We start from the raw sequence: 12,148 nt of genomic DNA, 5'->3' as shown, positions 1-12,148 counted from the left end.
GCACTAAAGTAATATAAAACATTTTGCATTATACGATGACATTTTAGATGTGGTTGGCCTTGGACCAAGCAGCCCAGTCCACATATCCAATACATCAGCAAATCCTGTTGGCTCTACCTTCAAAATGTCAGAAATCCAACCACTTCTCTCCTGGCTCAACTACAACCCCAGTGGTTCCACATCACCATGGTCTTTCTCCTGGGCGACTCTAATGGTCTCCCTTGATCGCTCTTTCCTCCCTATCGTATGTTCTCCATACCACAGCCACAGTTATCCTTCCGAAACCCAAGTGTGGCAGACAGACTCTCAAGGTGGCCCCTGTGATGCCTGCCTGCTGGTGTTCATGCCATTGTGTCGCCTCCTCCCCTTGTTGCGTGTGAGCAGGACCTGTGATTAGCTTCTAACCAACAGAATATGGCATGGGCGATGGGTGATTATGTGAGTTTATGACATAAGACTTTAGTGTCCATCTTCCTGTAGTGCCTCTCACCCCTGCTGGCTGTAAGGAAGCAAGTGGCTATGCTGGGAATCCCATGTGGCAAGGAACTGTGGGCAGCCTCTAGAAGCTGAAAGCAGCTCCTGGCCAACGGCAAAACAAACAAACAAACACACACACACTCCCCAAAACAAAAACAACCGGAGTCTCTCACCCCATAGCTAGAGAACGGAGTTCTGCCAACAAGCAGGCAAAGAGGGAAGCAGATCCTTCCCTAGTCAAGCCACAGAGAAGAACCCAGCCCCAGCTGGCACCTTGATTGCTGCCTGGTGAGGCCCTCAGTAGAGGACCCAGCTAAGGATTGCCTGGACTCCTGACCCATATTAACTGTGAGATAATAAAATGCGTGTTATGCCGGGCGCGGTGGCTCAAGCCTGTAATCCCAGCTACCCAGGAAGCTGAGGCTGGAGAACTGCTGAAACTCAGGAGGCAGAGGCTGCAGTGAGCCGAGATCGTGCCACTGCACTCCAGCCTGGGTGACAGAGTAAGACTATCTCAAAAAAACCAAAAAAACAAAAAAAAGGAATGTTTTATAATTGAATGATACAATACAGAACCTTTTGAGGTTGGCTTTAAAGAAAAAACTCAGGCAGATTCCCTTGAGATCTACCCAAGGTGCTGAGTATATCAACAGGTTGTTCTTTTTAAATCTCTGAGTAGTGTTTCTGCCATTTGTTTAGCCATTCACCCATAGAGGAACATCTGGATTGTTTCCAGATTTTGGCTTTACAAATAAAGCTGCTATGAACATTCTGGTGAAAATTTTTGTGTGGACATAGATTTTCATCTTCCTGGATAAAGGGCCAGGAGTGTGTCTGCTGCACCATATGGTGAGTGTATGTTTCCTTATTCAGGAAACTGCCAAACTACTGTCCAGAGTTGCTGTACCGTCATATGCTCCCACCAGCAGTTCATGAGATCCACTTTCTCCACGTCCTGCCTGCATCTGGTATTGCCACTATTTATCATTTTAGCTGTTCTAACAGGCATACAGTGATAAGCTCCTTTTAAAATAAGAGCAAATATTATACATTCAACATTTTGTGTTTATAATTACATAATCATTAACCTTTTCACTTCAAAAGCATTGCTGATTCAGTCTAGATCAACATTCTCTATAAGGACTTACCAGTCTTACTAATATATTTTAGAGGAAAATAAATATCTTGAAAAACAAAAATATATTGGCTTATTTTATCAGATTTCTGTCTTATTCTCCCTCCACCCCACAAATTTTCACTAGCTCTTCTTATAGCTCTTAGTATCACAGAACTATTGGTAGTCACTATCTGAAGAGAAGTACTGCATCACGTTTTCTGATTGTGGAAAATCATTAAGAACATAAGCCAATGGTCTTTAAAATATTTAATCTTTGTCTATTGATAAAAATAGATTATAGTAAGAGAAAAGAAAAGAATGGTTAAACTAGAAGGGCCCTAACCTCCCTGACTCTTTCTTTGGTGGCATGTGGTGAGTGAGCTTAGTGAGAAGCACCGCTCTGCTTCACGGAGCTGCATGTTTCAGCTGCGGAGCAGTCACTACCAAAGGTGACCGCTGGCTTTTTCCCTCTCCTGTTTTTATCTACTGTATAAGCTATGACACGGAATTCAGTTAGAAAAAGAAAAACAGGCCAGGTGTGGTGGCTCATGCCTGTAATCCTAGCACTTTGGGAGGCTGAGGCAGGAGGACTGCTTGAGCCAGGAGTTTGAGATCAGCCTGGGCAACACAGTGAGACCCCATTTCTACAAAAAATAAAAAATATCAGCGAGGTGTGGTGGTGCATGGCTGTGGTCCCAACTACTTGGGAGGCTGAGGCAGGAGGATCACTTGAACCCGAGAGTTCAAAGCTGCAGCGAGATGTGACTGCACCACTGCACTCCAGCCTGGGTGACAGGGCAAGACTCTGTTTCAAGGAAATAAAAACAAAATTGATCTGTAAATGCAGCACCATAGACAGTTAATTTCCTTCACTTTTTCCTTCTAGTCCTTTCTCACAAAGGACATGGGACTGTTCTGCACATTCGTCTATTACATACACTGTCAGCCTCAAATGGCTTTTCCTGTATCCAGTTTGGACTCTGTTATCAGCCGATGAACAACATTTTGCACTATGATATGATATCAAAGGGTAGCAGAAGATTGTACTGCCATCTTGGCTGCATTGCTACCTACTGTTACTATACCTAATGATGTTAGGGCAAATTTTCTTTTTGGAGATGGGGTTTCATTCTTGTTGCCCAGGCTGGAGTGCAATGGTATGATCTCAGGTCACTGCAACCTCCACCTCCTGAATTCAAGCGATTCTCCTGCCTCAGCCTCCCAAGTAGCTAGATTACAGGTGTGCATCACCACGCCCAGCTAATTTTATATTTTTAGTAGAGATGGGGTTTCACTATGTTGGTCAGACTGGTCTCGAACTGCTAACCTCAAATGATCCACCTGCCTCGACCTCCCAAAGTGTTGGGATTACAGGTGTGAGGCACTCTGCCCAGCCTAGGGCAAATTTTCTTTAGTGGAAACCTATAGAGGAGAATTTCAACCAAATCAGCTCTACTACTTCTTTTTTCACACATTGGGATTCAAGGTAAGATTTCATTTGAAGAAATAGTTTTGTGAATTTAAAAGCTTGATCATGATTTATTATGGTTTACACTTTAATCAGTCTATGAAAATTAGTAAACAGAGAAAAATTAAGTGCTGATATCAAATATGAGAGCAAGTCTCATAAACTTGATGCCACTGTAAATAAAGATGGAAATATTTCAGATGCTCTAAGAGACAGATCTTTAGCCTCAAAGAGTTGCTTACTAGACTTAAAAACCATTAACTGTGAATTCAATTGTGAACAAAAATTGTAACAAATTCATTAACTTAAAAAATGCTACAGATCTGTCCTTAAAGACTGCAGCAAAAAGGCTGTAATTCAATATTTAATACCTTAACATTTTTTCTGAGAAAGAAACAACTTCATAACAAGAAGTCCCTAGTTTGGCACACATTTTCAGGAATCTGTTCTGTGGAGAAAGAAGGGGACCTGACTGTGTACATTCCATTTCATATTGGACTTCTTTCCTGTAAATACACCGAATATCTTTTTCATGTTGCTATAATGTCTTTCTGATTACACTTTTCAATGATTGTATATTTCTAGCTATTTTGTAAAAGACCAATTGTCTTACATCAGCAAACTCTCAAGTGCTAAAGAGCAGGAAAATCAAGATTGTTTAATAAGTTATCTTACAACACATTTCAGAATAAGTGCAACTACTATTAAAAGGTGTTAACACAATATTAAAGTGGATGGATTTCAGGATGGCCCCATAAACTCCCATGAAATCATAGGCAAAAATGTGTATATATGATATACATGGCACTAAAGTAATATAAAACATTTTGCATTATACGATGACATTTTAGATGTGGTTGGCCTTGGACCAAGCAGCCCAGTCCACATATCCAATACATCAGCAAATCCTGTTGGCTCTACCTTCAAAATGTCAGAAATCCAACCACTTCTCTCCTGGCTCAACTACAACCCCAGTGGTTCCACATCACCATGGTCTTTCTCCTGGGCGACTCTAATGGTCTCCCTTGATCGCTCTTTCCTCCCTATCGTATGTTCTCCATACCACAGCCACAGTTATCCTTCCGAAACCCAAGTGTGGCAGACAGACTCTCAAGGTGGCCCCTGTGATGCCTGCCTGCTGGTGTTCATGCCATTGTGTCGCCTCCTCCCCTTGTTGCGTGTGAGCAGGACCTGTGATTAGCTTCTAACCAACAGAATATGGCATGGGCGATGGGTGATTATGTGAGTTTATGACATAAGACTTTAGTGTCCATCTTCCTGTAGTGCCTCTCACCCCTGCTGGCTGTAAGGAAGCAAGTGGCTATGCTGGGAATCCCATGTGGCAAGGAACTGTGGGCAGCCTCTAGAAGCTGAAAGCAGCTCCTGGCCAACGGCAAAACAAACAAACAAACACACACACACTCCCCAAAACAAAAACAACCGGAGTCTCTCACCCCATAGCTAGAGAACGGAGTTCTGCCAACAAGCAGGCAAAGAGGGAAGCAGATCCTTCCCTAGTCAAGCCACAGAGAAGAACCCAGCCCCAGCTGGCACCTTGATTGCTGCCTGGTGAGGCCCTCAGTAGAGGACCCAGCTAAGGATTGCCTGGACTCCTGACCCATATTAACTGTGAGATAATAAAATGCGTGTTATGCCGGGCGCGGTGGCTCAAGCCTGTAATCCCAGCACTTTGGGAGGCCGAGACGGGCGGATCACGAGGTCAGGAGATCGAGACCCTCCTGGCTAACACGGTGAAACCCCGTCTCTACTAAAAATACAAAAACTAGCCGGGCGAGGTGGCGGGCGCCTGTAGTCCCAGCTACTCCGGAGGCTGAGGCAGGAGAATGGCGTGAACCCGGGAGGCGGAGCTTGCGGTGAGCTGAGATCTGGCCACTGCACTCCAGTCTGGTCGACAGAGTGAGACTCCGCCAAAAAAAAAAAAAAAAATGCGTGTTATGTCTTAATTTGCTAACTTTGTGGTAACATTTGTATGTGGCAATAGAAAACTAATACATCAAATCAGATCAAGTCACTCCCTAGTAAAATCCTCCAGATGTTCCCCATCCCATGGCCAATATGGCCAGTAAGGCCCCATCCTATCTAGCTGGTGGCGGCTCTTCTCACTGCAGCTCCTCTTTCTCCTCTCCTGTGGCTCCTCCCCAGGCCCAGAACTTCCTTGCTGTTCCTGGAGCACACTGCAGCCTTTACAGCTGCCTGCCTCCAGTCTGATGTGCTCTTCTCCTGCACACACCTGCATGGCTTTCCACTACACACAGGGCAAACGGCGCCTCCTCAGGCCTCCCTGAGCCAATCAATTGAAAAAGGCAATCCCTGTCACCAGCTAGCCCCTTTTCCAGCTTTATTTTTATTCACAGCAGTTAGTGGCACTCGGCATGTTTATTATCTGTCTCCTCAAGCAGATCCACTAAGGTAAGGGTTTCATGTGTCTTGCTCACTATTGTTTTCCAAGTGCCGAGAATAGTACTTGCCACATAGGAAGCAGCTTAATACACTTGTCCCGAATAACTGAATTTCACTTCAAGCAATCTGACCTACAGAAATAGGTGCACAAAGGTGGATGACCAAGAACATTCATTATGGAATTTAAAAATATTTATCTATTTATTTATTGGGAATAGGTTAAATTAATTATTTACTTACTGGGAAATAGGTTAAATAAATATGGTACATTTTACTATGACTAAAAGGAGACTGTTAAAAAGAATGAAGTAAAATCTATATGTACTGCCACAAATGTATTTATAATATAGTGTGTGAATGGGAAGAAAATGTCAGATATTTATGTTTAGAAAACCCTAAAAAAACCCATGTATTTTTATGTATGTTTATAACTATATAGAAAGAGTTATAAAGGCTACCTATCAAACTATTAACAATGGTTATCTCTGATGAGATGAAGAATTGAAGGGATGAAGGAAGAATTTCACTCTGCTATCTTTTTTGTATTGTATTGATCGTATTGTATGACTTTTCTTTACTATATTAGATGGTATTTTTAAATTACAAACTTGATTTTTTTTTTTTTTTTTTGAGATGGAGTCTCACTCTGTTGCCCAGGCTGGAGTGCGGTGGCGCAATCTCAACTCACTGCAAGCTCCACCTCCCGGGTTCACGCCATTCTCCTGCCTCAGCCTCCTGAGTAGCTGGGACTACAGGCACCCGCCACCACGCCCGGCTATTGTTTTGTATTTTTAGTGGAGATGGGGTTCCACCGTGTTAGCCAGGATGGTCTCAATATCCTGACCTCGTGATCTGCCCTCCTTGGCCTCCAAAAGTGCTGGGATTACAGGTGTGAGCCACTGCGCCCAGCCAATTTTTTTCAAAAGGTAGAAAAATGTCAAGAGTAATTTTAGGTTGGACACAATGGCTCATGCTTACAATCCCAGCACTTTGCGGGGGCCAAGGCAGGAGAATCACTTGAGTCCAGGAGTTTGAGACCAGCCTGAGCAATATAGTGAGACCCTACCCAGCTACTTGGAAGGCTGAAGTGGGAGGATCTCTTGAGCCCAGGAGTTCAAGGCTTGAGTGAACTATGAACATGCCACTGTACTCCAACATGGGTAACAGAATGGGGACCCTGTCTGTAAAAGAAAATAAAAGTAAAATAATAAAAAAACAAGTAAAAACTATTTCACATAGAAATTACCAGTGTCCCCTCTCTCCTTTTTATGACTAGCCACTGGACACTCAAAGTTTAAGTACATTTTATCACCACCTTCTTCCTACTACTCTTCTTTGCTCAAGAAGTACCAAACTTTCAACATGGGAAGTTTTAAAATTCTACCATAAATCCCTGTTTATTTTATCCCTAGAACTATTCCCTACTGAAGCATTCCTAAAAAGCCCAGGTTCTAATTTCTTCCACCCCGCACCACCATCCCATGCTACCTTCTTAATGCTCCTTTTGGTCCTGAGGCCCCAGCCTCTCCGCTCTGTTTTGATGATCTCTGCATCAGGGTACAGTCTCTTTGTAAAGCACTGGTTCTGACAACGATCTCCAGCTGGGCACACCTGCGGGTGGCATTCGTACTGCAACATTCTGTTCAGGCACTCCGATTCCAAGCCACAAGGGTTTTCATCAGCTGGCTTGCAGTTACAGCGGGGAATCTCTGACAGGTCAGCAACCTGGATCTGCACCTTTCCTATTACTTTGTTAGCCTAGAAAACAAAGTAACAAGCAAGAGGGAGGCAGCAGGTAAGTCATCTGGCAATGTGAACAGGAACATCTAAAATATCCATGCTACTGCCTCGTGGTGCTACTCCAAGAAAGGTTCTTTATCTTTCCTGATGAGTAAGCTGAAATGAATAACCATCTCTTTTGTCATTTAGTTGACAAAAATATCAAAGCCTCACATGAATTTTCACTTATTTATCCTGGGTATTTCTACTTTCATTAGATGGAAATTTCATAACTGAAAACAAGAGAAAATATGCTTGTTTGTGGGTTCTCTGAAATAAAGGCAGTAAACACCTATATTCTCATTTGGTGGCAGGATAACCTGGTAGAATGAGAACAGGATTTCACATAAGACATGTTGCTACTAGGTATGAGAGGACTTATCAAAGGCCTAATTTTCACAGCACAATAGCTATGTCTCCCATTTGACGCTTCCAACAGGAACTCTGTTTTACAGAAGACTGTGATAATTAGCAAAAGTTTGCACAAGTCAAAAAGGGTCTTTAACTACTAGAGAGTAATGCATTTCATCTCATCTATTAAATACCAATGCTTTCATAGTAAAGACTTACTTTGCTTCTTATTTTATTTGGCAATCCTAGGCCAGAGATAAAGACTTACTTTGATGTGTTTGTAGGGAGGGGGTTTTCTTGAGTTTTTTTCAATCTCTAGGGCTTCTTTACTCTCTCTTTGTGCTTTCAATTCCTGGAAACGTTTTGCAGCTTCTTCCAGTGCTGCCAATAAGATGATACAAAGTATGTAAATACCAAAAACCAAAGGAAAATTGATGGGATAGTAGTTTTACACTGCCTTCCCAATGCTTTGCATCTGGCCTGAGATTTTTCTTTTTAAAATTATTTTCTGGAAGTTACTGTTTACCACCAGGATGGGGTAACAATGAAATAGGATATAACTAATTGAACACTATGCTCTGTGCATGCTGTTGCCTCAGGGAAGAGGCTCTACTTCAATGATCAGAGGTCTCCAAGTGACCCTAACAGCAGCTTTTTGCCTTGTACTAGATTTAAATTCATTTTACCCTTCCCAGAAAGCCAAACACTGCAAAAGCAACTGTAAGGCTTTTCATGGGAAGTCTTTACTATTCTTCTGTTGCAAAGGAACTTCACTTGATTAAAAAGACTATTCTCAGGCTGGGCTTGGTGGCTTATAGCTATAATCCAAGCACTTTGGAAGGCTGAGGTGGGCAGATTGCTTGAACTCAGGAGTTCAAGACCAGCCCGGGCAACATGGTGAAACCCCATCTCTATAAAAAATGCAAAAATTAGCTGGGCATGACGGCAGGCACCTGTAGCCCATGCTACTTGGGAGGCTGAGGCAAGAGGATAGCTTGAGTCCTGGAGTTCAAGGCTGCAGTGAGCTGTGATCATGCCACTGCATTCCAGCCTGGGCAACAGAGTGAGACCCTGTCTAAAAAAAAAACAAAAAAACAAAGACTACTCCTAGAATAATCTGTGTTTATAGAAAGATCACTGAAGAAATTCCTTTCAAATACACAGCACAGTCTACAATATTGAAATGTATTTCAAACCTGGTTCTAATGTGACTGGAAGCTTATGGACACAGGATCATAATGCCTAGTGAAAATTCTCTAATATCAGAAATATTAGGGAGGTGAGGAGATGTTGAGAAACTGACACCGGAGTTGTAGTTTTGAGTCATTGTAAACATCATCCAGCTTACCTTTTTTGAAGGTCTTGTTAATACTAGTCTGCCCCTCAGCAAAGCTTTTGTCTCCTTCAACATAAGGGAACACTCTGCCCTGGTGTACCCAGTAGTAGTCATGAGAACCAAAGAAGAACACAGGGAAGTCCCCCAAGTCATGTTTAAGACCCTGGATGTTCAGTGGCACAGACCTGGGGTTGCAGATCTCTGCTGGCCACCATCTGAAAACGAAAGCAATTTTAGATCAAGAAGGCAAAAACAAAACAAAACAAAAAACCACTATTTACAAGGTTGGCAGAAGGGAAAAAAAGTTTTGTATTTTGCAATTTTCATTCAGATTCTAAGAACATAAAATACCGCACATCATTAAAAAAATTAAGTAATTAATGAAATAGTGAACACAGACTAAACAAATTAGGCCCTAATCACCTGATGTACTTTCTTTGAAAAAATATTTCATATTTATAAAATACATATCATGAAAATATGTTCTAAAATATCATAATACTGAACCTACCACCCAATGACATTCCAAACCTAATTTCAATCCTAGAAGTCATGTTTCTCCCCAAACGTAATACTGAGATTATCTTTCAAGGTATAACAGTTGATTTCTAGTAGTCAATGGAATCATTTTGAGAATAAACTGATACTGTAATAAAGAATGACCACTTCCATTCAAATCAGCATTTAGTCTGTAGTCAACCTGGGCAAACACCTCTTGGTCAAATGTACTAGGTTTTATATCACTTTGTATTTCAGAATCTAATTCATCTTAGATCATAATAAACATGGAATAGAGGACAGAATGAAAATATAACTGTTTCAGGCTACGATAATTGAATACTACAGCAGTCACTAAATGAAACCATCTGTGAGGAAATCTGACAGTTTCTAGCAAGCAGACAAATTAAGAATTAAATGATGAAGCTAACAGTCAAAAAATGAGACCAACCTCATGGGCTTTTGTAGTAAATATACATAGACTTAAATTTTTTCAATCTCTTATTTTACATATGCCTAATAAAACAATTTTTTAACACATAACTGTATTACTGAGAAGATAAATGATGACATGATTGCACTCCCCGATTTATATTGCAGAACTTGATGATAAAGTGTTACCTGAAAGGTACTCTGCTGTTCATCTAAGAATTAAAAACATGGGTAAGAATCCATGCTCAAATTGTAAACAAAACAAAAACCACTATTTTCTGTGATAGATATTTGGTTCATTCTCAAAGCAGGCTGTATTTATTTCTAAACAACTTTAAGGTAAATATGTATACAGTTACTGCCTTCACTAACGTCAGTTAGGAAGAGGCACACGTTCTGCCTGGGTTTGTTCCAGGTCCTCATATTTTCCCCCAAGAAGCAATACATTGGAGTAACTAGTTATTGAAAATAAACAGCTTCATGCAGCCCCACTGGGCCTGATTGGAAAGAAATACATTAAGAATTAGTTCATGGATGGAAGTCTTTCCAAAACATACAAGAAGAATCTGACCTAGATATAAAATCTCATTGGACTGTGAACTTAATTGGAGCACTGTTATGGGTTCTTTAAAATGTAATGTAATTAAAATTTAAGTATTAAAATAAGTCAAAGACATTTTCATATTCATAACTTTTAAAAAACTGGAGTTTATTTGAAGATCTGAAGGCTTCTTACATTGTTTTAGGTATTTCTTATCTAAAAATGTCTTAAATATACTAATTTTCAAACTGTGCACCCTTCTCCACACCAGAAAGATACATATTTTTCAATTATGAAAGCAGTATGCACTTCTTTTAAAAATTAAAACAATGCAGAAATGTATAACAGAAAAGTGAAAATGCCTCTTCTTGTAATCTCATCCTTGACACTATTAACATTAGATGTGTTTCTTTCCAGGTATTAAAAACACATTGTATTGGTCGGGTTGGGTGGCTCAGGCCTGTAATCCCAGTACTTGGTGAGGTTGTGGCAGGCAGATCACTTGAAGTCAGGAGTTCAAGACTAGCCTGGCCAACATGGTGAAACCTCGTCTCTAATAAAAATACAAAGATTAGCCAGGCGTCATGGCATGCATCTGTAATCCCAGCTACTCAGGAGGCTGAGGCAGGAGAACCGCTTGAACCGGGGAGGCAGAGGTTGCAGTGAGCCGAGATTGTGCCACTGCACTCCAACCTGGGACAGAGCAAGACTTCGTCTCAAAAAAGAAAAGAAGAAAGAAAAAGAAGCAGGGGGAGGTTTGATCTCAATACCCCAGATCTCAGCTAAAAATGAAGTTCTAAAATTTAAATGGTTAAACATGTAACATATGTAAAAGAGAGAGAACAGACTGGGCGCAGTGGCTCACACTCATAATCCCAGCACCTTGGGAGGCTGAGGCGGGCAGATCATGAGGTCAAGAGATTGAGACCATCCTGGCCAACATGGTGAAACCCCATCTCTACTAAAAATACAAAAATTAGCTGGGTGTGGTGGTGCGCGCCTATAGTCCCAGCTACTTGGGAGGCTGAGGCAGGACAATCGCTTGAATCCAGGAGGCAGAGGCTGTAGTGAGCCAAGATCACACCACTGCACTCCAGCCTGGCGACAGAGCAAGACTGTCTCAAAAATATTAAAAAAAAAAATATAGAGAGAGGGAGAACAAACATAGCTCTTGCTAAAAAAATTACAGTATGTTTGAAATTTTCTAGAAATATATTTTGCAGCCGGACATGGTGGCTCACACCTGTAATCCCAGCACTTTGGGAGGTTGAGGCGGGCAGATCAGCTGAGGTCAGGAGTTCAAGACCAGCCTGGCCAACATAGTGAAATCCCGTCTGTACTAAAATTACAAAAATTAGCCAGGCGTAGTGTCAGGCGCCTGCAATCCCAGCACTTTGGGAGGCTGAGGTGGGCAGATTGCTTGACTCATGAGTTCGAGACCAGCCTGGGCAACATGGCAGAACATCATCTCTACTAAAAATACAAAAAACTAGCCAGGGGTGGTGGTGTGCACCTGTAATCCCAGCTACTTGGGGGCTGAGGTGGGAGGATGGCTTGAGCCAGCAGGTGCAGTGAGCCGAGATCACACCACTGCACTCCAGCCTTGGTGATAAGCTAAACCTTGTCTCACAACCAACCAACCAACCAACCAATCCCAAAGAAAAAGAAAAAGAAATTCAATAATGAATTAGGAACATAACCTTCCCAACCCCTTAAGAATCCAGCCTC

The 12,148-nt window shown here is 41.7% G+C and overlaps 1 protein-coding gene across 1 annotated transcript in view; it reads right to left on the bottom strand.

Annotated features, from left to right (window-relative positions):
- The window catches only part of WHSC1L1 (Wolf-Hirschhorn syndrome candidate 1-like 1), a 144,211-nt gene that overhangs the window by 12,993 nt on the left and 119,070 nt on the right, over nt 1-12,148 (bottom strand). The window contains exons 17-19 of the mRNA XM_011960692.1: nt 8,962-9,164; nt 7,882-7,994; nt 6,972-7,241 (exon numbers count right to left, since the gene is read on the bottom strand). Coding sequence (XP_011816082.1) covers nt 6,972-7,241; nt 7,882-7,994; nt 8,962-9,164 — 586 coding nt within the window. The remainder of the gene's footprint in view (nt 1-6,971; nt 7,242-7,881; nt 7,995-8,961; nt 9,165-12,148) is intronic.

Source organism: Colobus angolensis, unplaced genomic scaffold (assembly GCF_000951035.1).
Source record: "Colobus angolensis palliatus isolate OR3802 unplaced genomic scaffold, Cang.pa_1.0 Scaffold52, whole genome shotgun sequence".
NCBI classification, from domain to species: domain Eukaryota; kingdom Metazoa; phylum Chordata; class Mammalia; order Primates; family Cercopithecidae; genus Colobus; species Colobus angolensis.
Note: the sequence above shows the minus strand (reverse complement) of the source record. Positions and strands in the feature narration are given on the sequence as shown.